Consider the following 24,003-nt stretch of genomic DNA (forward strand, 5'->3'; position numbering starts at 1 on the left):
GAATACAGGCAAACTCTGGGGAGCTATAGACAGCAATTGCCTCCCGCTGCCTTCACTGGCTGCTGGATTTTTTTCTCCTCTGCTGGAGACAGTGTGTTGAGGACAATTATCCAAGCTGCATAAAAGCTGTTTTCCTATAATGGGCTGAACTCCGTGTACTGTGACAAACTGCCCAGCTGCTCTGGCTCCCTCCTGGCCCCTTTCTCTTTCATCCCTATTACTCCCTCTCTCCCTCTTTTGCTGTTTCTTTCTCTTTCATTCCTTCCGTTCCTCACTCCCTTTCTCTGCCTGTCTCCCCCATCTCTCCCCATACACATACACACAAGGCAGAGGCAGGGGGAACAGCCAGGTCAAGAACCTAGTTGCCACAACAAAAAAATCAAAGGAGTCCAATAAAATGCAGCACACTCTTACCTGTGACTGCAGCCCAGACAACATGAAGGCAGCATTTTGTGTATGTAAATCTGAGTGCACTTTTGAGCTGTGGCGGGTGTGTGCACTTTTGTAGTATGGGTTACACTCGCAAAGGTGTGTGCGTCTGCGTGCGCACATGTAAGCTTATGTGTGTGTGTTGACACATCCATCTACCTGTCTGATCTATTTTGGGTTTTCTGGAGTGCCCAACACCTTAGTATCTATGTGATTCATAGGTCAATGACGTCTGCATACAATATCCCTCATGTATCTCCTGAGTTTTCTGCTCTGCTCCATTCCCCTTCTTTTAAGGTATTGTTGTTTATAGTGAGAAATGCTTTGTCATAGAAGAGGGTTTTGTAGGGTGCCCTGAAAGGGTCAGACTCTGGATTGGTTTGACCTTCTCTAGCAGCTCGTTTCACAGCTGAATCCCCTTGATTCAGAGAGATTTGTCTCTGACTCCTGCATGCTTCTTCTGGCCTTGGTAAGGTGCATTGTCCCAAAGGAGAGATGCTATCACTGACGTAGCTGCGTGAGAGCTGGGAAGATCAGGACCAGGTGTTGAACTGGTACGGGAAGTGGACTGGACACCAGTGGAGGGATTGGAGCTCAGGGACAAAGCATTTACAGCAGTCCATCCTGTTGAGGGTGTCTGTGTGTTAGCGCATGCTAGTTATTTTCAAAGAGTGGAAACTCATTTTGCCAAAATGCTGCCTGCACTGATCTGTCCTGGGGTGTTAAATGGTTGATGTCCTCTACTGCAACCTCCCCCAAGGATGTTTAACTTCTTGAGCCCCCTCCAGGAATACTTTTGTCAGAGTCCCCTCACCTGCTGGCAAGGAGCTGGAGGATGTACCCTGCTTTGTCTAAAGGGACCCTAGTGCTCTTTCAGGATACTGAGGAGTTAGGCTCCAAATTTGTACTCCCTGAGTGAGACACTGGACCCAGTTTTCAAGCTTGACTTGTTTGGAGTTGGCATTGAGGGGCTCTTAGGATCACAGGGAGGTCTCCCTGTTCCACTATTCTGTTCTACACAGGTTCTTATACCGCAATAATTACCATAGCTTCAGAGCGCTTTCCAGTAGTGCATTAAGCAACACGACTAACCTCTGTCATGTATGGTTCATTCTCTCTCAGCCTCACAAGAGAATTGTGTGTGCAATGTAGGGTTTGGGTTTGAATCTGAGGGTTGTTTTTTTTTAATGTAGACACTGCTCTATGTTTAAATGGGAGAAGGCTGGTCAAAGAAATATGTCTTGCACTTGAAGCAGAAGGTGGTGAGGCTTGTGATGGTCTGTAGTTCCACAGCCTCTGAGCAGCCCCTGAGAAAACTCCATCTCCAGCACAGACAAGCTTTATAGTCAAGAGTTCCACTGTGCCAGAGAAGTGGAGTTGTTCAGCAATGGTCTTCACTCTGGAGCTTTATGTGATCTTTTACATATGCTGGGCCTGGGCCATGGAGCACCTTGAATCATAGAATCGTAGGACTGGAAGGGACCTCAAGAGGTCTTCTAGTCCAGTCTCCTGCACTCATGGCAGGGCTAAGGATTATCTAGACCATCCCTAATAGGTATTTGTCTAACTTGCTCTTAAAAATTTCCAATGACAGAGATTCCATAACCTCCCTAGGCAATTTATTCCAGTGCTTAACCACCCTGATAATTAGGAAGTTTTTCCTAATGTCCAACCTAAACCACCCTTGCTGCAATTTAAGGCCATTGCTTCTTGTCCTGTCCTCAGAGGTTAAAGAGAACAATTTTTCTCCCTCTTCTTTGTAACAACCTTTTATGTACTTGAAAACTGTTGAAGACTGAGAGCCAAGTCTGAGGACTGAATGTCCTGTATTGCAACTTACTGGATGTGAGACTGGATGTAAAATCCCACATTGTTGTATTCATTGATCAATAATTCATAATGCTATAAGAAGAGTATTCAACCCAAGCACTTAAAAGTTAGGACATGCAGAGTTTAGGTTGAAAGCTCAGCCTTAACTCTGCCCAATACCACATTGCTTATGTTTTAATATATAGGGTATGTCTACACTGCAGCTGGGAGGTGTAATTCCCAGCTCGGGTAGATATTTACATATTAGCTCTGATTTTAGCTAGTGGGCTAACAATAGCAGTGTGGCTCTGGTGGTAATGACAGTGGCTTGGGCTAGCTGCCTGAGTGCAATCCTGTCTGAGATCCTAGGTACAAGTCTAAGCTACTACTTCTGCCACTGTGGCCACACTGCTATTTTTAGCACACGAGCCCGATCACAGCTAGCATGTGTAAGTCTACCCGAGCTGGGAATTACACTTCCCAGCTGCAGTGCAGACATAGCCTATATGTTAAAACATAAGCAGTGGGGTAGTGAGCAGAGTAAAGGCTGAGCTTGCAACCTGAGCTCTGTATTTCCTACCTTTTTAGTGCTTGTTTTTGTTTTTTGTTTTAAACTTTTGAAAGTTACACCAATGCTAGTTTTTTGCTGGTCATTTCTCTGGGTATTCTGAATATCTGAGTGACTGGGTGTGAACTGCTAGGAGCTGATGTTTGTGGCAATGTCACTGAAAAAGGGAGCTCACTCCAGAATTGCTTTTTCTGTTTGGGATTTGACTGACTGCTGATACCTGATGCCGTGAGGTATTAACCACTTCCATCCATTTCTATACTTTTCTGCTATCTGCATGAGTCTTTTTACTTGTAAATTTGCTGGAATTCTAATAATGTAGCAGGATAAAGTCAGTCACAGTTTATTACTTTCCTGAATGTTGAGTGTGCCTGTGCCCCAGACAGGGAGTGTTCCTAGTAATAGTATAAGGCAGAATAAATCATTGCTATTAAAGGGTCAGGTGACTGGTACACTTTTGTGATACAGATTCAGGGTCACCGGTTGAAATCCAGACCTGGCCAGTGGACGTTTACACTTGTTTGTGGTGGTGTTGTAGCCGTCTACAGTTGTAGTTTGATGGCTGCTTGTTGGCCAGTGTGAAATGAATTTGAGAGGTCTCCTAATTCCTAGTGTTCACTTCACTGAAACCACACTTCAATTGGCATGAATAGGCCCCTGGTGGCTGTCCGAGCAGAGAGGCAAGGACCGAATGGGCCCTGGAGAGCGTCCTATCCCAGCGCATGGGGGAGGGCAGAGTAGGTTGGTGGAACAGCACTGAGTGCTAAGCTGGCTCTGCCACTGCACAGGTTGTAGCTATTCTGTTGGTAAATAGGATCCTGTTGCCGAGGAGCTGCCCATCAGCACCATTTACCCCTGCTAAATTGACAGAAAATACTTTTTGTTTTTGTTTTGCTGTGTCTTTAAATAGAATGTCTTCCCCCGAGGAAGTTTCTGTGCTGACACCCTCAGGATGGCATCTGTCTTCCCTCTCCTCCCTCCCCCACTTTACTCCACTGCACTCGCACTGAGAACAGAGCCACGCATGTGTGTTTTAAACGGGAGCAATGGTCCTGACTTTTGCTTTATGCTGTGGCACGCCTCCTGTGGCTCTGTGTCAGTTCCTGTTCATCAACAAAACACATTCCCAGAGTTTAGCTGACAATAGGTGATGCAGGTGCACCTCCAAGGAAGAAAGAAAAAAAAGCAACTGCATTTGAAACCTAAGGAAGTAAAAGTGTGTGTGCGTGCGTGTGGGGAGGAGGGGGAGCAAAGGTGGAGGGAGGAATAAGGAGCAAAGAGTTGGAGAAAGGGGCTTGGCTGATGTTTTGATCTCTCTGCAGGTGCATCTGCGCTCTGCGGAACGCCTCCGGGACCTGTGCTGTGCCAACAGAGGCACCTTCATCAAAGTGGGACAGCATCTGGGGGCACTCGACTACCTTCTGCCTGAGGAATACACTCGCACCCTGAAGGTACTACACAGCCAGGCCCCACAGAGCAGCATGCAGGAGATTGAACAAGTGATCCGGGAGGACCTGGGCAAAGAGGTAGGAGACATTGCAGCCCTCACTGGCCTGCCAGGCAAACCAGCTGCAGCATGGCAGCTCTGGGCAGCTAGCCAGAGGGAAACAGGAGCAATGAGCTGCTTGGTGATTTTCCTTCATAGATGGAAACATGACAAGGGAGTTCAGGACACTGGCCTTGTGCTTTGGAAGACTTAGATTACACGAGAGACAGCTGTGGGAGTCATCTTATCCTAGCTCTGGCGCAAGTGTGGTATTTCCCACACATTGCTGGGCATGGCTGGCAAAGTCTTGTGAGAATTACAGGGGAGGGGGAGAGGGTTGCCGGGCAGGAATGAGGGACATCAGCAGAACTGTATGTGCAAGGGCCTGGGATGAGACTAGCAGGGGTGCTAGAGGGCAGGATTGAGGGCCATGAGCAGAGCTATGGGGTTCCCCAGGATTGGAATGCGGGGGTGTTGCAGTTGAGGAGCGAGGTGCATTGGCAGATCTGTGTGTGGGCAGATAGCACTGCCTCTGGCTGTTCTCTACTATGTGTAGCTGGCACTGACAGCCCTTTACTTTCACAAGCCCCTAATTAACCCCAGATGAAAAAAAATAAATAAGTCCCTTTAATAACAGCATAAATCGCTTTTGCTGCTGACACTAAGGCAACAGAGTAGCAAAGGAGGCTGCGCCATTAACCCTTGGGGCCTGGGAGTGAAGTAAGTATGATATCCTGCGGCTTTTCGACTCATCCCTCATGGTGACAGCTCTACCCCCAGGCTGAGGAGCGCCTCGGATGTAGGGAGTAGGCCGTAGGGAGTGTGGGTATGAAGCGGAGCAGTGGGGATGGGAGTGGTATGTGGGGAGGAGGGGCAGCTTTATGCCTGGTAATGGTAGGGAATGTTGGTGGGGGTAAATGGGTCAGGGTTGCTGGGGGAGGGTTGGGTAGTGTGGGAGCAAGGGGTGCATGTCAGGTACTTTATGTTATGGCTACGTGTCTGGGAATGTATTGGGGAGAGTGTGCCTGGCGGTGTGGGTAGTATGGCTAGGTGTGTGTACCTGGGAGTCTGTAGGGGGGTGTTCTGGGTGGATATGTAGGGGGTTGGGATGGGTCTGGCTCTGTGTAAGTTGTAGGGGTGGCTATTCATCAATGACATGAGGGATTAGATAAGGGGGTTGGATATTCATGAATGACAGTGAGCATTTCCCCATAGTTCAATTGCAGAGTTAATGTCAGCTTATGACCAGCCTTCATATTGCCTGTGTGTGAGACCAACACCCCCCCGCCCCCAGCTTCATCGCATGGTTAGTACCAGCTGGATTCATAGCACAGCAAATAGATGGAGGGAGAGAAACAGGCCAGTGTAACCACTCCCTGCAGTACCCATCCTCCAGCTTCTCCCTAGAGTAGAGGTTCAGCCAGCCTTCCCCTGTGGTGGGTGGAGAGGGAAGCTGGGCTGGGATTAGACAGTATTAAAACACAAAAGCAGCCGCCTCTGGCTCGGCACGCGCTGCTTCTCTCTGTAGCTGAATGGGGCGCTCGGTGACGGGGCCTTTTCTTCTCTCTTAAATGCATTTTCAGCTGCCACTGATCCGCCCTGGTTTCTTTCAGCGTTTCAGGAGTTAGATGAGCTTTCCATGCCTCATTGATTCCCAGCGAGGCAGCTCGAATCCCCCTCTCAGCAGCAGCCTTTCCTCTTAGCATTCACTTCACTCACATGGGCAGTGTCGGGGTGATCTTTAATTTTAAAGAGACAGAGGAAGCAAATAGGAATGCTAAAGAGAGAGAGAAAAGGGTATTAAAAGAGACAGAGAAGAAAGAATCAGATAGAGATAAGGGAAGAAAAATGGGGAAAAAGAAAGGCGCTGGTAAGGGTGGATCATAATGAGGTCAGAGGTAGTTGCTTGAGTCCATTAGTTATAGGCAACTGAGTCAAGGTAGTTAAAAACAAAAAGGGTTTTGAGAAGCCTAATCTGCTGAAGGCCTCCTTGGTGGAGCCTGTAGAAGGCCGTGGGCTTACACCACGGATGAAGTTAGTCCATGCGTAGAAATATGTTCACCACATTTTAAAAACAAAATGTTGAATTGAAAATTGGGATTTTGGTAAGAGGGTGGGAGTGGGAGATGGAATATTGAAATATTACCTTGGTGGGTTAGGAACCCAGAGACAACAGCATGATGCCTGGAAACCTGCAGCTAAAATGGACTCGAAGCAGATAATGAACCTGAACTCCGGAGAGATTCAAAGAAATGATCCAAACGGACCTAGGGCCCAATCTTGCTGCTGTAGAATTCATTTGCAGAACTGTCATGGGTGGGAGCAGGGGCAGAAAGTAATGAAATGAGGTTCAACCTGGATCAATACAGATTTGGGAGGGAAACCCCACCAAAAATAGTGATATTGCAGGGAGAAATCTGACAAACAGCAAAGGCTAAAGAGATTAAGGGTGAGAGTGGCCAGCAAATTAGACAGGAATTTGCAATGGGATGTGGTAGGGAGGGGGAAAAAAAACAGTAATACTGAGTTGAATATGCAGCCGCATCATGTCATGGTGCAGGGAGGGAGTAGTCCTTCTCTAGGTGGCCTTAATGTGACCCCACCTAGAATAGCTTCTTAAAGCCCCATGCACCTGAGAAACAGAAATAAACAGGGTTCTCAAAGAGCAGCACAAATGATCAGGAGGCTGATGGGCCTGAGTTATGAGCAACCATTAAAAGAGCTCAATACGCATACAGCACTTCCTGTAGTAGGAGATTGTGGGGATGTAAGAACTCCTATCATGGGCCAATAAGCTGTGTTGGAACCCAGGACCTTCAGCACTGCAGCGTGGAGCGCTACCTCTTGAGCTACAGGACTAAATCCATTAGCTTGGAGCAGTAGAAGATGACTTTTCTGCTGATCAGACATAGAAGGAGAATCATAATACATGCCAATGAGTGGATCACACTGTCTTCTCCTATTCTAAATATATGGGAATACTGCAACAGCTCAGATCTGTGTGTATTTGAACAGTGCCTAGTGCTAGATAGGAGCTACTGGAATAAAAATAATAAATAATCGCCAATGTCCCATTGTGAGCACTGTCAGCAAATGCTGTGTTTTTAATGTCAGTCATAGTAGGTTGCTTAAATGACCATGTCAAAAGTGACAACTGTCAAAGAATATGTAAAGAGGGGTGGGGGAGAGGAAAACTTTGGGGATGAGGCTTTCCAGGAGGGTATGAATAGGAGCAATGGGATGACACTGAGCAAAGGAAATTTCACTAAATTTCAGGAAACACTCAAGGGTGGGAGCCAATGTTTCCTCTAATTTTTTCCACCCATGTGTGGAATTAATTTTGTTATGTGCACCAAAGTAATGTGCAGATGTGCGCCACCAGTGGAAGCAAAAAACCTAGATATAATATATATTTTTAAAAAGTTATCAATAGGGATAATTACTCCAGCCAGGACAAGTTAGGCATTTTAGAACTCACTACTCAAAGAATTAAATTTAAGTGTAAGAGAGAAATAAAAATTATGAAATGCATAGACCAGTCAAAAAACTCAAATAACAACACTTTGAAAGAATAAAATTACAGAGAATATATGTGCATTGCAGGAAGTACCAAGAACAACAACAACAGTGTTGGGAGGTGTGTGACACAGAGTGTGTGTGTGTGTGTGTGTATTGGCTGCTGGGGAAGTTTCTGAGGCCTGGTCTACACTAGGCTTTTATGTCGACTTTAGCGCCGTTATATCGAATTAACCCTGCACCCGTCCACACCAGGAAGCCATTTAGTTCGACATAAAGCTCTCTTTAAATCGATTTCTGTAATCCTCCCCAACGAGAGGAGTAGCGCTAAATTCGACATGGCCATATCGAATTAGGCTAGGTGTGGATGGAAATCGACGGTAATAGCTCCGGGAGCTATCCCACAGTGCACCACTCTGTTGACGCTCTGGACAGCAGTCCGAGCTCGGATGCTCTGACCAGCCACACCCCCGGGAAAATTTGAATTCATTTTCATTTTCCTGTCTGGGCAGTTTGAATCTCAGTTCCTCTTTGGACATCGAGGGGAGCTCAGCAGCAGTGGCAACTATGCAGAGCTCTCCAGCAGAGATGGCCGTGCAATCCAATAGAAAGAGGGCCCCAGCATGGACTGATCGGGAAGTCTTGGATCTCATCGCAGTGTGGGGCGATGAGTCCGTGCTTTCAGAGCTGCGCTCCAAAAGAAGGAATGCTAAGATCTACGAGAAGATCTCCAAAGCCATGGCAGAGAGAGGCTACAGCCGGGATGCAACGCAGTGCCGCGTGAAAATCAAGGAGCTGAGACAAGGCTACCAAAAAACCAAAGAGGCTAACGGACGCTCCGGATCCCAGCCCCACACATCCCGTTTCTACGAGGCACTGCATTCCATCCTGGGAGCGGCCGCCACCACTACCCCACCCCTGACCGTGGACTCCGAGGATGGGATCATGTCGGACATGACAGCGGACGGGGAAGAGGAGGAAGGAGATGAGGAGGACGAGGCAGTCGACAGCGCTGGCACCGCTGATTTCCCCGACAGCCAGGAGCTCTTCATCACCCTTACCGAGATCCCGTACCAACCGTCCCCATCCCTTACCCCGGACACAGAATCAGGGGACGGATCAAGCAGTAAGTGCTGTAAACATGTAAACATTTATTTAAAACAGAACGGTAATATTTATACTATTAACAATGTATATTTATAAAAGTGCTGTAAACTAGTAAAAAAATAATCAGGTACAAAACAGGAATATTTACAAAGGTAACAAATGGGTTTTGCATGATTTCTCTGTCTTAGGCTCTTCTCAATTTAGTCCCAAGTATTTTAAAAAAATTTCACAATGTCCGTTACTACATGATTCCCAGGCCCAAGACGCTCCACTCCAAAGTCCCAGTGCACCTACGCGAAAATCCGGTCAATGTGGCCGGGGATCGACGAGAAATCCTCGTAGGAGAACTCCTCGTAGGTCTCGTGGAGGTAGAGCTCAAGCCTGTTGATCAGGTTCCGGGGTAGGGCGATCTTAGTGGGCCCTCCGTGGTAGCAGACATGTCCCCTCCATGCCACAATCAGGTACTCGGGGATCATGGCCCGACATAGCATGGCGGCATACGGCCCCGGTTTCTGCATGCTTTCCCGCAGCATGCGTTCTCTCTGGGTGTCCGGGATCCTCAGGAGGGTGATGTCGCTCATGACGCCCTGCTTTGAATTAGGGAGGGGACTGTTAGTATTGGGACTGCTTTACAGCCACGCGGTGGAGGGAGAGGGGCAGCATACAGGGATCTTTCCCTGGGACAGCCGCGAGGGGGTGGGACAGGGGCAGAGTTGATGCTGTCCTGATTGCTGGCAGCAGAGACTGGCATTGCTTTCAATGTGAAAGGAGGCCAGTGCTACTGCTGGAGTTTTAAGCAGCCACAAGTCTGCGGCTTACCATTATTGCCCGCTCCAGAAGTTCAGGTCTCCAGCCACAGTTCTCTGAACACTCCAAGACCTCCGCAAGTCCACAGGCACTGAAGGCGACGGCCGAAAATTCGACCTTGTCCTGAGTGCGCATGTGAGAGGTTCAGTGCATGGTCTTGTTCACAGAGAAAGACTAGGTTCTTTGTATACAATTTCATTTATCTGTCTCAGGAATTCACTCCCTTTTTAAAATTCACACAGACACATCTGCGACTGTCTCCCAACCCAGCCTGTCAGCACACTCCCAGAGGCTAGCGCAGATTAGGCGGAGGAAGAAGAAGACGCGTGAAGACATGTTCACAGAACTAATGGGCTGCTCCCGAGCCCAGGCAGCCCAGCAGACACAGTGGAGGGAGAACTTGTCACAAATGCACCGAGCAGTCATGGAACGGGAGGAGAGGTGGCGTCAGGAGGACCAACAGGCTACTGAAAAGCTGCTTGGACTAATGAGGGAGCAAACGGACACGCTCCGGCGCCTTGTGGATGTTCTGCAAGACCGGAGGCAGGAGGACAGAGCCCCGCTGCAGTCTATCTGTAACCGCCCTCACCCGCCACCAAGTCCCACACCACCCTCACCCAAAGTCCAAAGAAGGAGGGGCGGCAAGGGCCGTTAAAACTTTCAATCAACCCCTGCAGACTGCTCTAGCAGTAGAAGGCTGACATTCCCCAAAATTTCATAAGTCCTTTCCTACCCACCTCACACAAGCCCCCGTCCAAGTTTCACCCCCCACGTTTCATGTCTGGTTCGCAATAAAATGTTTGTTTCTGTTCATTACTGTTTCAGTCAGGTTCTTTTGAGGGAGAGTCTGTCTGGAGGGGGGGAAGGGGCTTGGTAATTGGACAGGACAGTGACCTTTAGCAGGGTACAGAGGCGGTGTCAGGTCCAGCATCAGGACACATACACAGTGCAGTCACTGGTTACCCTGGTCAGTCTGGGAGGTGCTTTTCATGTTTTGGGGGGGGGGGGTTGCTCTGTGACTTTGTGGCGGGGGAGGGCAGTTACAGATCTTATGCAGCGGTCCTTATCCTGGCTCACAGATCCACGCAGCAGGGGATCTGTAACCCTACCCCCCCTGCCAGAAAGTCACATAGCCGACACATACACACAGTCCCCCCCAGGAGTGCTGGCAGGCTCCATTGAAATAACCAGTCCACCAGTGCGGAGCCTGTCATTCCGGGAGTTTAGAAGTATCATTTGCATCAGAACACTAAACCCGCCCCCCGCCACAGTCTGCGTCCCCGGTTTAAAATATTCCCGCGAAAACAGCAATACAGACAACGGTGTTCATTAAAAAATCGAAATGATTTTATTTTTTGGGAAGGGGAAGGGGGTGAAGGTTGTATGTAACTGGAGAGGATAGTCAAAATGGACTGGGTAAAGAAACGGGGGCAGGTTCAGCTTTTCTGTCCACAAACTGAAAAGTCACTGGTTGCCCTGCTCACTCAGGAACCTAGCTTTCAAAGCCTCCCGGATGCACAGGGCGTCCCGCTGGGATCTTCTAATGGCCCGGCTGTCTGGCTGGACGTAATCAGCAGCCAGGCTATTTGCCTCTAGCTCCCACCCCGCCATAAAGGTCTCCCCCTTGCTCTCACACAGATTGTGGAGCACACAGCAAGCTGCAATAACGATGGGGATATTGGTTTCACTGAGATCACAGCGAGTGAGTAAGCTTCTCCATCTCCCTTTGAGACGGCCAAAAGCACACTCCACCACCATTCTGCACTTGCTCAGACGGTAGTTGAACAGTTCTTTTTCTGTGTCCAGGGCGCCAGTATAGGGCTTCATGAGCCAGGGCATTAGCGGGTAGGCTGGGTCCCCGAGGATGACTGTAGGCATCTCCACATCCCCAAGAGTTATTTTGTGGTCTGGGAAGTAAATACCTTCCTGCAGCCGTCTAAACAGACCAGAGTTCCTGAACACGCGAGCGTCATGAACCTTGCCCGGCCATCCGACGTAGATGTTTGTAAACCGTCCCCGATGGTCCACCAGTGCTTGCAGCACCATTGAAAAGTAGCCCTTTCTATTGATGTACTGGCTGGCCTGGTGGTCCGGTCCCAGGATAGGGATGTGAGTCCCATCTATAGCCCCACCGCAGTTTGGGAATCCCATCGCGGCAAAGCCATCTATGATGACCTGCGCGTTTCCCAGGGTCACTACCTTTGGGAGCAGTACCTTGACGATTGCCTTGGCTACTTGCATGACAACAACCCCCACGGTAGATTTGCCCACACCAAAGTGGTTCGCGACTGACCGGTAGCTGTCCGGCGTTGCAAGCTTCCAGAGGGCTATGGCCACTCGCTTCTGGACAGTGAGGGCTGCTCGCATGCGGGTGTCCTTGCGCTTCAGGGCAGGGGACAGCAACTCACAAAGTTCGAGGAAAGTCCCCTTCCGCATGCGAAAGTTTCGCAGCCACTGGGATTCATCCCAGACCTGAAGCACTATACGGTCCCACCAGTCCGTGCTTGTTTCCCGGGCCCAGAATCGCCGTTCAACAAAATCCACATGCCCCATTGCCAACGTCATGTCCTGGGCGCTGGGGCTCGTGGTTTCTGACAGCTCTGTGCCACTCTCCGACTTCAGGCTCTCACGGCGGTGCCGTAGCCTCCTCGCCCGATTTCTCTGCATCTGCCTCAGGGAAAGGTGTATGATAAGCTGCGAGGTGTTGAGAACGGCCACAAGTGCAGCGATGGTCGCAGCGTGATCCATGATCGCAGTGCTGTGGCGTCCGCGCTGTCACTGACCAGAAAAGTGCGCGAACTGATTTCCCGCCGGCGCTTTCATGGAGGGAGGGAGGGCGTTAGTGACGGACGGATGACGACAAATTTTTTTTACCCAGAAGGCATTGGCGGCTCGACCCAGAATTCCGATGGGCAGCGGGGACTGCGGGAACTGTGGGATAGCTGCCCACAGTGCACCGCTTCCAATATCGACGCTCGCCCCGTTAGTGTGGACTCACAAAGTCGAATTACTGTCCTTAGTGTGTCCTTAGTGTGGACACACACGTTCGACTTTGCAATATCGATTCCACATATTCGATTTAAGTAAAATCGAATTACCCTCGTAGTGTAGACATACCCTGAGAGACGTCCGTCTGCTGTTTCTTTAAGGCACTCCCTGAAAGCTCTCCTCCTCCTGAACCATGTCCCCCCTCCTCTGCTCTGCGGAGATGGGGCACATAGGCAGAGAGGAGGGGGAGAGACGGGGTGTGTGTGGGTGTGTGTGTGCACGCATGGGCTGGCTGCTGGGGAAGTCTCTGAGAGACTGTGCGCTGTCTCTTTAAGGCACTCACTCACCCGAAGGCTTGTTCAAACCTCAGAGCTGCTGTGAGTCCTAAGCCTTTTCCCCTCCCCTCTACCTTGCTCTGTGGAGATAGGGTACAAAGGCTGGGGGAGGGGGACACCATGACATCAGCACCCTCCTTCTTCCTCCCCTCCCCCGCACAGCCAGCAGGAGGGTCCTGGGAGCAGCTGCAGAAGCAACCTGGCTGCAAAGCAGCCTGTGGGAGTGGCACCTGAACACACACTGCGGGCTGGATGTGTGTGGCTCTGCTAATCAACTGCACAGCACTTGACTCTCTCCTGGGCGGCCACCCAACCATGCAGCTTACAGGGAACACAAGTGGGAGCTGTTAGTGCCAGAGGGAAGGAAAGTTTATTCAACTCTGATTTGTATCTGTTCTTTTAACCTAACTTGACAAGGCATGTGCCCCATCCCCAAAGTTTTCCTCTCCTCCACCCCTCTTTACATATATTTTTGGAATGTAGCCAAACTACTTTCAGTGGAACCTGAGATCAGACAAAAGGTTGAAGGATTTATGAGGAGCTCTAGAAAGTAAATATTTTCTGGTAGTACCAAATCAGTAAACTTTAAAACTAGCTCTTTTAAAATAAAATAAAATAATGTACTTTAGAAACAGGGGGAGGAACTGGCTGGCATTTCCAGAGCATCCTTCACCACAGTATCCAGGTCTCCTTCCTGGATGGGGACCAATTCAGCAACCTGTGCAACAACTCCTTTCCTCCATGTGTCCTTGATATCTGTCTCCTGTTTGGCTCCAGTGCTGTCCATCCCACCCCCAAATATGACTCTATTGCCTGATCTGTTGATTATATAGTAATTCCCAGTTAGCATTCTGTGGTTTGACAGGATTCTCATGATCAGACCCAGAAATATAGTTATTACAAGAACCCCGGTATGCACCAACGAGACAAGTTAGTAATATTTTTATTAGCACTGTTCGCAAAATCACAAACACTCCAACCCAGCAAAATAGATAATACAAGATGGCCAAAACACCCTGCATCTGAGCATCAGTATATTCACACCTTCCCTTTTAGAAAAACCTGAAGTGTTAGTCATCCTCCTCAGCAGCCGCAGCAGCGGTGTTATCATCTTGGCATCTCCCGAGGCGCGCAGGCTGCGATAGAACTTTTATAATGTGTTATGCTGATGCCCGCTGTGCCTCGTGCATATTCGGTATGGTAGTGGTTTCCGCCCCTTTTCCTTATCTGTATTTCCTCACCCTTCTAATGTTGGGGTGCCCTTCCCCCATAGCTTACTGGGCCTTTTACCTCAAGCTCATTAACAAACACGTCAATTAGTTACCATGGCATTCTTGTGGTTGGACATCTGCTGATATTCCTAACTTAAAATAGCTAGAGCTGGTATAAATTAGCATCTTGAGTTACCTGTCAACCGTTTAGTCATACTTGTTTATTACAGCGTTTTATCCTGTATAATAGAGGGTTACTCCTGGTTAGCTGCTTATGCTAAGGCTTTTGGGGCCTTATGCCTGGATTAGTTTAGCTAATCTATTGTTTTACAGGCCTTGAGGCTTGTAGGCTTGTTGCATTACTGCCTCAACTTATACCTATGCCTTTCCTAGCAAATATCAATACCTGTGGGCTACACCTCAGGAACAGTCCTCTGGTTTCCAGTGCACTGCGAAGTGGCTTAGACTCCCTGACATCTCTCCTTTCCAGCCACACTGCATGTCCTGACTCATTGTCCTACCTCTGTCTGGTCCCAATGCACCTCCCAGTGCAACCGCCTATCTGGCCCTCCTGCACACCCCAACAAGCCTGAGCTTGCCGTCTCCCATCCAGCCCCACAATGTCCCCATCCTGCCCAGATTGAAATGCTCACACAGCTCAGTTCTGGTCAATTCTCCAGCCCATCCTCACACACAGACCCTTTTTAATCAGTCTGAGTCTCACCTTCCAGCCTTTCCCGCAGACCCCTTAGTCCCCTCCTCTGACAGACACAAATCTAGGCGTCTGTCCAGCTCACTTATATCCACAGCATCTGACTCCTCCCCTGATCACTTCACTTATCCCAGATGTTTTTTTCCCTTTGTGGAGAGTCAATGTGCCCAAATGCACTCTCTACTCCCAGCTTCCTCATGTAGATCATGTTCCCCGGTTTTCAAACCAGGTCTTTCTGGACTTTCCTGATCCCTGCAGAAGTTTCTGTCAGTTCCTCTCAATCTCCTTTGGTAGGTTCGAGTGAGCCCAGACCTCTGATTCCCTGTTCCTGGAGCCTAATAAAGCTGGGTTCTGAGCCAGGATGGAGTTTAACTTATCCTCCAAACAGAACCACCAAACAGGCATATTAGAAATCAAAGCTGGAGACTTTCCAAACCCTGCCACCCACCCAAGTGCAGACAGAGGAGGCTGCCTCTCCCAGGTACGGGGCCTGCTCCTGCCCAGCTGTTCTAAGAGTTCTGCTCCCAATGACCAGTAGATGGCAGACCAGCCCTGGCCTACTGGAGAGCGTCTTGTTATAGAAGAGGCAGCTGAAGGCCTTGCAGGGACTTATGCGGAACTCCTTGTCTGGCACTGGGGTGTGCGAAGAAGGATTCTGGCACTTCCTCCTTCCCTGCAGTCTCATCATACATTTCTCTAGCCCCAGCCCCACATTAATAATAAGTAAAGTCCTAATGAATTTTACACTCTTATTGCTGGCAGGGTTGAATGTGATAGCCAGGGCTGGGATGATTTCTGATCAGTGCTCTTCACTTAGGGTGACCAAAGAGCAAGTGTGAAAAATCAGGACACTTTTTTTTGGGGGGGGGAGAGGCAGGGGGGTTGGCAGGGAGAGTGATATAGTTGCATGTCTAAGACAAAGCTCCTAATATTGGGATGGTCCTGACAATATTGAGACGTCTGGTGACTCTATCTTCACTGAACGTGGGACCCCAGTGAAAATGACAGCCTTCAGCCCCCGCACCGCTCTATGCACACATGCACATCTGGGTTGATTTGCACAACTATGGGGTGTGTGTGTGTGTGTGTGTCCCCGTCTCCTCTTCCCTGAGAACACCCCTGCCTCTGATGTTTAAACCTGGGGACTATTACCTCAGGTGCTGTGTCCGATCTCAGCTAATGGGGAAGCGTGTGAGGAGTAAGGCTTGTCTCTCATGAAGCCAGACCCAAACCATAGCTGGCTTGATAGCTTAAGGGCCCAGCTTTGAAAGGGGCCTCTACCCAGTCCCACCTTGTGGGAGTAGGTGGGGGAACACAGCTGTCTCACTGCCTGGTGCGTGAGTGCTGTCAGGGAGCCCATCATTTTTGCCTACAATTACTGCAGATTCTCCCTGCTGCCTAAGGACTGGTTTGCTGTGAAATGAGCCAGCTCACGTGCTGAGCAGAGCAGGTCATGGGGAAGGGTGCCAGGCCCCCCTCTTTGCCAATGGAGAGGGTATGACAGAAGCACATCTTGTGCTGTAGCTCAGGTGGGCTGGCTTTGTAGAGACAGCTGTAGTTCAGGGGTCCCCATGCCCTGGGCAAGGGCCCTGCTCTTGTCATATTCCTAAAACTTATGTACCTGTCATGGCCCTGAGGCTGTGATGTGAAGTGAAATACTCCTCACCAGATAGATTGCCTTCCCTACTGGCGGAGATGTGGCCTGGGAGGACAGGGAACTACATTCCTGTAGCTTCTTTTGCGCCTAAGGACCCCAAGGTGCTTTCCAGATCATATGTACCAGGATCATTCACCTAGCACTGAAATGCATCCATATCTCTGGTGGAATATAGTTGCTGTTGAACACTGCACAGAGCCGTTTGACAGGAAGTGACAAAGGATCCCACAGCTATTTGAAGCTGCTGGGAGATGGGGGCAGAGGCTAGGGAGAATTGGAATGGGGCTAGGACAATGGGACTAACACCCTGACACTTGCCATGTGACCTTTAATGTCCGCATGTACCCATGATCCGGGATGACACCTTGGTTTTTGCCATGAGATCTCTAAAAACTCTACATGATCTGGACCTTGTTTTTGTGTCTCCTCTGGCTTTGCATGACTCTTGCAGAATCGGTTTACAGAAAGGGTCAGACAGTCTCATGGGTGAGTGCGTGTGTGTGTGTGTGTGTGTGTCTCATAAGCTGATGCAGGCTGGAGCAGAGAAAAAAGTACATAGACTTTCTGGGCTCCTATTCAGCTCTTCTCTTCTTTCCTACCACATTCTGTGCTCCACATCACGGCAGCCTTTGCTGTGGCTGAGAAAGATGGGAGGAAGGACTCTCTTCCCTCTGAAGCCCATCAGCAGAGTGTCAAGCTTTAGAGGGGTTTTTCTTTCTCCTGAGCTACAGAGCTGCTGACGCACTGTACATCCCCCTGGGAGAGCAATTGAGCCTTCAGATGGCAGGAGGGGACTGCATTGCATGTCCTATAATGTCATGTTGTCCCCGAGGGTATATGCTCCACATTCTGCAGCTGGCCCTGTAATGCTACCCTTAGGGAGGGAGCCACATGCCCTGCTGGATCACATCGTCCCTAGGGCAGGCTGCTGCAAATTCTGCGGTGGGCCCCAGGAGTGAATTGCATGTCTGGCAGTGTTGCACAGCCCCCGGGGAGTATGGCTGATTCTGCAGTGGGGCCCGTCTGCAATCCCAGGGGATTTGTCACAGCTCCTGTACTATTGCACAGTCCTGTGGCAGTGGGTCTCATACCCTGCAGTACTGTCATTTGGCCTGAGGGAATACCTGGTCACTCACACGTTTCTAGGAGGTGCATCATTGCATCCCCTGCATCGCTGTGTGACCCTGGGGATTGTGCTGTGTATTCTGTGCTACAATTACCGTAATACCTCCACGCCAAAAGCTCAGTTTCTTTTCAGTTCTGTTTCAGAACTGCTCTGCTGGCCCTCTATCAACATCATCTTAATGGTGTGTGACCCTCGCATCAGGGAAATGCTGGGGTGAGGCTGAACCCAGAAAGCTGCTGCTGCTCCCCCCATGCACGTTATTCACTGGCACTGGGAACTGTAATAAGGTTGATGAGTCTGAGTTCTGTTTGGATTTCATCTCCTGCTCCCCATCACAGGATCCTCCTCATCGTGGATGACAGTCTGACTCCATCACTCATCTGTCTTGAAGATGGGATCTCGGGGCTATTGCCCTGATGGCTGGAGGTGATGAAGATGAGGATGATGGGGAAATGGGAGGGGAGGTTGTGCCCATCCCAGCGGCTCCCCTACCCTCTGCACAAGCCTTCCAAGCAGCTATCGATAAAATACACATTTATATTAAAACTATAATGAGGAATAAAAAACCTCACTTTTTTCAATAACCCAGCTTATAAAAAGATTTTTATCAATTATGAAAAAGATTTTGGCCATAAAACAGTAATTTAAAGAGTCTGAGATAGATGGCAAGAAGCATTAATGTCACCCAGAACAAATGGGCCTGCATTAGTCAACTGAAAGGCAGTGGAGACTGGTTGTGCTGGTGCTGCAGCTACCTCTGCTCTCACCAGCTTGGTTGCTCGCCTTTCAGGAAAGTGATGCCCATTGATGGCAATCCTCAAAGAAGCCACCTGCAGCAGTGGCTGGGCCCTCACACAGATGAGTAACCTCTCTGGTGGCACAGGAGGTATGGCGTGTGTCTTACAGCAGGGCACTGAGCATATGAGGACAGCCATGCTGCCTGCCAGGACTTTGGCTCTTGTTGGACTCACAAATTTGTCCCTTTATGTCATCTCTGCTCACTTTGAGGCAGCCACTGCTACTGACATTCCCTCCAACATGGTACTTGACACCCCCACAATCACTGTTCCTCGAAGCCATGCAATCCCAGTTGTCATTGTTATCCTTTGAACAAGAGCACCCCTAGTTACAAGCTCTGGCAGCATTGCCCGGGGAGACTCATTCTTTTGGCTCTTGGCTACTGTGTGAGGATCTTACTGAGTGCAGCTAACGTCAGTCACTTGCTGGAGACTCCATTCCCATCACCCAAGTTAAGGATGGCTTTGGTGAACTGTCTGGGGGATAATCTCCTTTGGTTTTCTTCTACCTGCCTGTCTATGGCTTAACGCTTGGGATGTTGGTAATGGATTAAGCAGCCAGTTGCTTTTCTGAGTTTGGCCTTCTTATCTCCCAAGGGCAAGGGCGAAAGCCCCATCTCTTGGCACATTTGGAATCAGATCAGAAAAAGTCCTGGGTAATATCCTATAGGGAATAATCCTGCCGTGGCTCCTTGGGGGATGCACTAGGCCTTTCCTTCTCTAATTTACAATTTTATTAGGTGTTCACGTTGTAGCATAAAATAATCTTGATGGACTTTGACAGCTACTGTCCCCTCGTGAGGTCTCAGGTGTGGAGGATGGGTTTTCCAAAGAGGTCTCCTTAACTTGTGATTGCTCAGGATCTTGATGACGTGTCATCATTGTGCCACATCTTGTCTGCTGATATGCATTACAGCCATGCTAAATCTCTTCTCCTGGTATCCATGTCCCTTGGGGCTCTGGAATGACAGATCAGGCATTGATTAGAGGGCGTGTGCTATAGATTAATGGCTAAGTCTGGGTCTTTAACAGGGCGACTGTGAAACCTGCCTCAGCACATGGGTAACCCTTTTTGTCCCCAATGTTAGCCCCAGCTGAACACAGCTAGTTCCTGTTAACATTCCTCATGTGGTGGCACCATCCTACTTTCATCTGATCAGGCTCACAAGGGAATATTTCACCTGTCCAGGAACCTGGATATCTGTTTAATACACAAAGGGACGGAGTTTGTGATCAGGGCAGGGACAGCAGTACTCTAGACTGCCGCACTGGAGGTGTTGTGTTTCCAAGCATGCTGCAGACACACTCTGAAAGGAGTCTCACCTGGTCCTCCAACTTGGAGATTGGCTAGACCCAGACCTCCTGATTTCCTCCTGCCTGTATACTCAGATCTCCCATTTGCCCCCCATGGATTCTTCCCTTCAAGATGGCAATCTCCACCTGTGTACCTAGCTCTCCCAATTGGATTCATTGACCCATCTGCAGAGTGTGTGTGTCTTCTGATAGGACTTCCCACAGAAGGATGCTTGTGTCATTAAGATGAAATAAGGGAATTGTGGGCTCCAACCCTGGCATGTCCGGGTCTCCTTGTGAAGCCAAATGGATGAAGTGAGGTTTTTTGTTAGTTTATAAAGTGAATCAGTGGTCTAATTAGTGCTGCTGTATGGCCCATCCTGAGAGGCAGACCCTAGTTCCAAAGGAGACTGCTGAACCATATAAAGCACGTGACGCTTGCCAGCAGCTGCTCCTCACTTCTCACAAGCTGCTGTGGGTAGGAATGATAGAAGCCCTTGGCTGGGTGAACTGTTCAGATGAAGGCTAAAGCTGAGGACATGATCTTTTGTGGTTGAGAATTGTAAGGAGCTACCCAAAGATTTCAAAGCACTTTTCAGACAGTGATTGAAGCTTCCCAACCCCCTGGATGTAGGTCAGAATTAGAGAGGGAGGAAGAGTGCCCAACATCATCCATCAATATTCGGTCACATTTTAAAGCTAATTATGTGGATGTTGTATTCATGTCTTGTGAACATTGGAGTCATCTGGTTTTTCGGGCAGGAAGCTTCACCAGACACACGTTTCAGAGTCACACCTGAGCATTTCGAGCAAGTGGAATGATAAATTCACACATGCTGCTGTTCACAGAGGGAGCGTGTGCATGCACCTCCAATCGGAACCAAAACAATACCACATGATTTATTTTACCAATCACAACCAGCCAGCTGTGCTCGAATAGTGAATTCTTGCCAAGGGCTGTTCACCATCCTCCCCTCTAAGGTTAAAATAATTAGCAAGAAAATTAAAAAAAAAATGAACTGGATAATTTCAGATAGTGAATAATTTTTGAGGAAATATCAGCTGTGAACAGGAAAAGAAGCGACACTCTTCAGAGACAGTAATGGATGTGACTTACTGGCTCTTGTCTATTAAATGCTATTCCCATTTATCAGAGGGCTAGAGAGGCCTAGAGTGATTAAAATTCCTAGGGCCCTTTTATGAAGATGAGCAAATCCCACTGTAGGTAACTGTTGTGCTTCCCTCAGTCCGCTTCTCTTGTGAGCTGCCCAGTGTCTTGACTTTGTCCCTGCTAGAGAGTAAAGCTCCCTATCCAAGTCTCTGAATGGCTGGTGTCTTCCAAGTGGCCTCTGGAAGCCCAGCCTGTCGCTGTGTGCGGGAGACATGGCGTGGCTTCCTGGTGTCCATCTTTTGGTTTCTGACTTTGAAAGAGGCCTGGCCTGTTGTAGATGGATCCCGGATCAAAGGCCCTTTGCCATTGTCTGTAATCAGGGGGGTGACTCTAGTTGGGGTGAGGTGATTGCCTCAAGGGAACAGGCTAACTAATGTGTGATTCCAAATGGCTCAGCCGAGGAGGGAGGGAGCACACTTGGCTTGGGCTGGTTCTGTCAGCAAAGGTTCTCCTTTACATCTCCCGTGTGAGTATCGCGCTGGTGAAAGGTGCTGAATTGACAGCCCGGGTGACTTGATGCCCCTTTTCTGACTAAAGAACAGGTGTAGCGTGAGCAGCAGCACAAGCTTCCTCCACTCTATCTGGCCCCTACTGCCTTTAACAAGGAGGGACCTCCAAGGGGGAGCTCAGTCTCTGGGTCCCTTTCAGTGCTTGGCTGCTCTGCTGAGACACCCCACAAGGGTGCATTGTTCAGCTGCGATGCAGCTTTTGAGATGCAGACACCTGCCCTGCTAAGAACTGGACAGAGACCCAACCATCTCTGTTCATGTCACCCACGAGATGGTAATGACTGGTCAGTACTGACCCAGATTGGATTGCAGCCAGTGGCCTGCAGGCCCCTCCCCTGCTCCCCCCAGCAAATATTTTTCAGCTGTATCAGCCATGGGGGAGTAGGAGGATTGGATATTGGTCTTTAGATATGATGGTGCTGGGTACAATAGAAATCTAGGTAGATAGTTGGAGATGAATCTCCCACCTCCTTTTTCTTAGCTCCTTGAAATGGATTCCAGCAGCACACCTTGCAAGGGGAAACTCATGTCTGAGGGGCAAAAGAAATGCACCATTCCCTACCAGACCCCCCAGCCCGGGAGCCCTTCCCTTGCAGAGTATGTCGCCCTGCCACCACTGCAGCAGCAGCAGCAGCGCTGGGCCCATAAGTGCAGTTGATTTATGTTAACTGTTGAAACGATAATGTTTAATCTGTAAAGTGCTAATCTATTTTTTATGTTGATTATGAATAGGCCAGCTGTGCCTACTTTCCTATTCATAGAGTTGAGTGAACAAGCCCATTTTACAGGCCGGGCTCAGAGGGTGATTTACATGCGAGCAAACACTGCTTTAAGGCGAGTAAATCAGTTGAGTTACGCCACTGAACCAGAGCCCTGGCAGCTCAACAAGGAGACAGGGAGGAGGGGGCGGGGGAAGGGAAAGAATGGAAGGAAGAGGGAGAAGGGAGAGAGATCAAGAGAGCTGTGGAGGGAGAGAAGGGAATAGAGACAGAAAAGGGAGGAAGATATGGGAGAGGGGGTTAGCTCAGTTCTTGAAAGGGAGATCATCATAGAAAATACAGGTGCTGCAGGGAGTGGAGTGGCTGACTCAACAGGGGACTTTCTCTTCTGAGTCAGTATTGACCTCAGCATGCTGCTAGCACAGGGGTTCTCAAACTGGGGGTCGGGACCCCTCAGGGGGTCACGAGGTTATTACACGGGGGGTCGCGAGCTATCAGCCTCCACCCCAAACCTCACTTTGCCTCCAGCATTTATAATGGTGTTAAATATGTTAAAAAGTGTTTTTAATGTATAAGGGGGGGATCACACTCAGAGGCTTGTAGTGTGAAAGGGGTCACCAGTACAAAAGTCTGAGAACCCCTGTGCTGGAAGGTGCTGTGCTTCAGGGAGTGGTGTGGTTCGCTTAGTAGGGAGCCAGTACAGTACTGACCCCATTCCCCAGAGCGGTGCTAAGGGAGGCTGTGTTATAGGGAGTGGGGTGAGTGATTCAACTGAGGGCGCTTTCCCTTCTGTAATTTTTATAGATCTCAGAGCATTTTTCCTATGAGTAGGTCACAAGGGTTATTAACCCAAGTGTCTTGGCCAGATTCCATTGTGAGACATTCCATTCTGCCTCCCTAAATTCCATTTGATTCTTCTGCACTTCCTGTCCTGAACTGTTGTGTAGTGTACTGTACAGCTGTGCATCTATTGTTTGCTCTGTCACATCCATAAACAGAGGTTTCAAGATCCTGTCGATGCCTACTCATCTTCGGTAACTAGCTTAGAAAATCTGAATTAGCTGTGAGGTCACAGGTCTTTGGTAACAGCCCTATCCCACCCACATCCCCACGCATGCACTCCACATGACCCGCACAACCCAGTACATCTCCATATACACCACGAACCTCCACACCCATACTCCTATACCCCAAGCAATTCAAGAAGACTTTGTCAATGTAATAATCCATATAATTATTGTGAAAGTGTAAGGAAGGAACAGAGGTGGGTGCAGTCTGCTTGGGATAGGGCTTCACACTCTGTTTTGGGTTTCTGTCTGTTTGTCAGAAATGTCTGTTCCCGATCCAGTGGTAGGCTGCTGCATAGTGTGATGCCGTCTCTGCTGTTCCTCTACTTTTTTTCCCAGGGTCAGGCATGTTTTTGACTCATTGCTTTCTGATGAAAGGCCTGTAAACATTCCTGATCACTTGAAGAAATATCTCTCTCACACATTCCCTTGTATATTGGACACTAAAAGGTGCCTCTATGTCTCGATCTCTGTGAACTACCAAACATCTACTGCACCATCCTACCAGGCGTACATAAATCCCAACCCACACAACGCTCCTCCCCGCCGCGCTCCCAAACGCATACAGCGCCATCCCACCAGCCACGAATACATCCCACCCCACACACTGCTCCTCCCCCCTGTGCTCCCAAACACGTACAGCACCATCCCGCTAGCCACGAATACATCCCACCTGACACACCGCTCCTCCCCCCC

The 24,003-nt window shown here is 49.2% G+C and overlaps 1 protein-coding gene across 1 annotated transcript in view; it reads left to right on the plus strand.

The window, feature by feature from the left end:
• ADCK1 (aarF domain containing kinase 1) overlaps window positions 1–24,003 on the plus strand; it is a 120,952-nt gene that overhangs the window by 40,711 nt on the left and 56,238 nt on the right. Inside the window, exon 3 of the mRNA XM_029911522.1 lies at window positions 4,129–4,332. Within this exon, the coding sequence (XP_029767382.1) occupies window positions 4,129–4,332 (204 nt within the window). The remainder of the gene's footprint in view (window positions 1–4,128; window positions 4,333–24,003) is intronic.

This window comes from Terrapene carolina, unplaced genomic scaffold, assembly GCF_002925995.2.
Source record: "Terrapene carolina triunguis isolate 2854851 unplaced genomic scaffold, T_m_triunguis-2.0 Scaffold96, whole genome shotgun sequence".
In the NCBI taxonomy this organism is placed as follows: domain Eukaryota; kingdom Metazoa; phylum Chordata; order Testudines; family Emydidae; genus Terrapene; species Terrapene triunguis.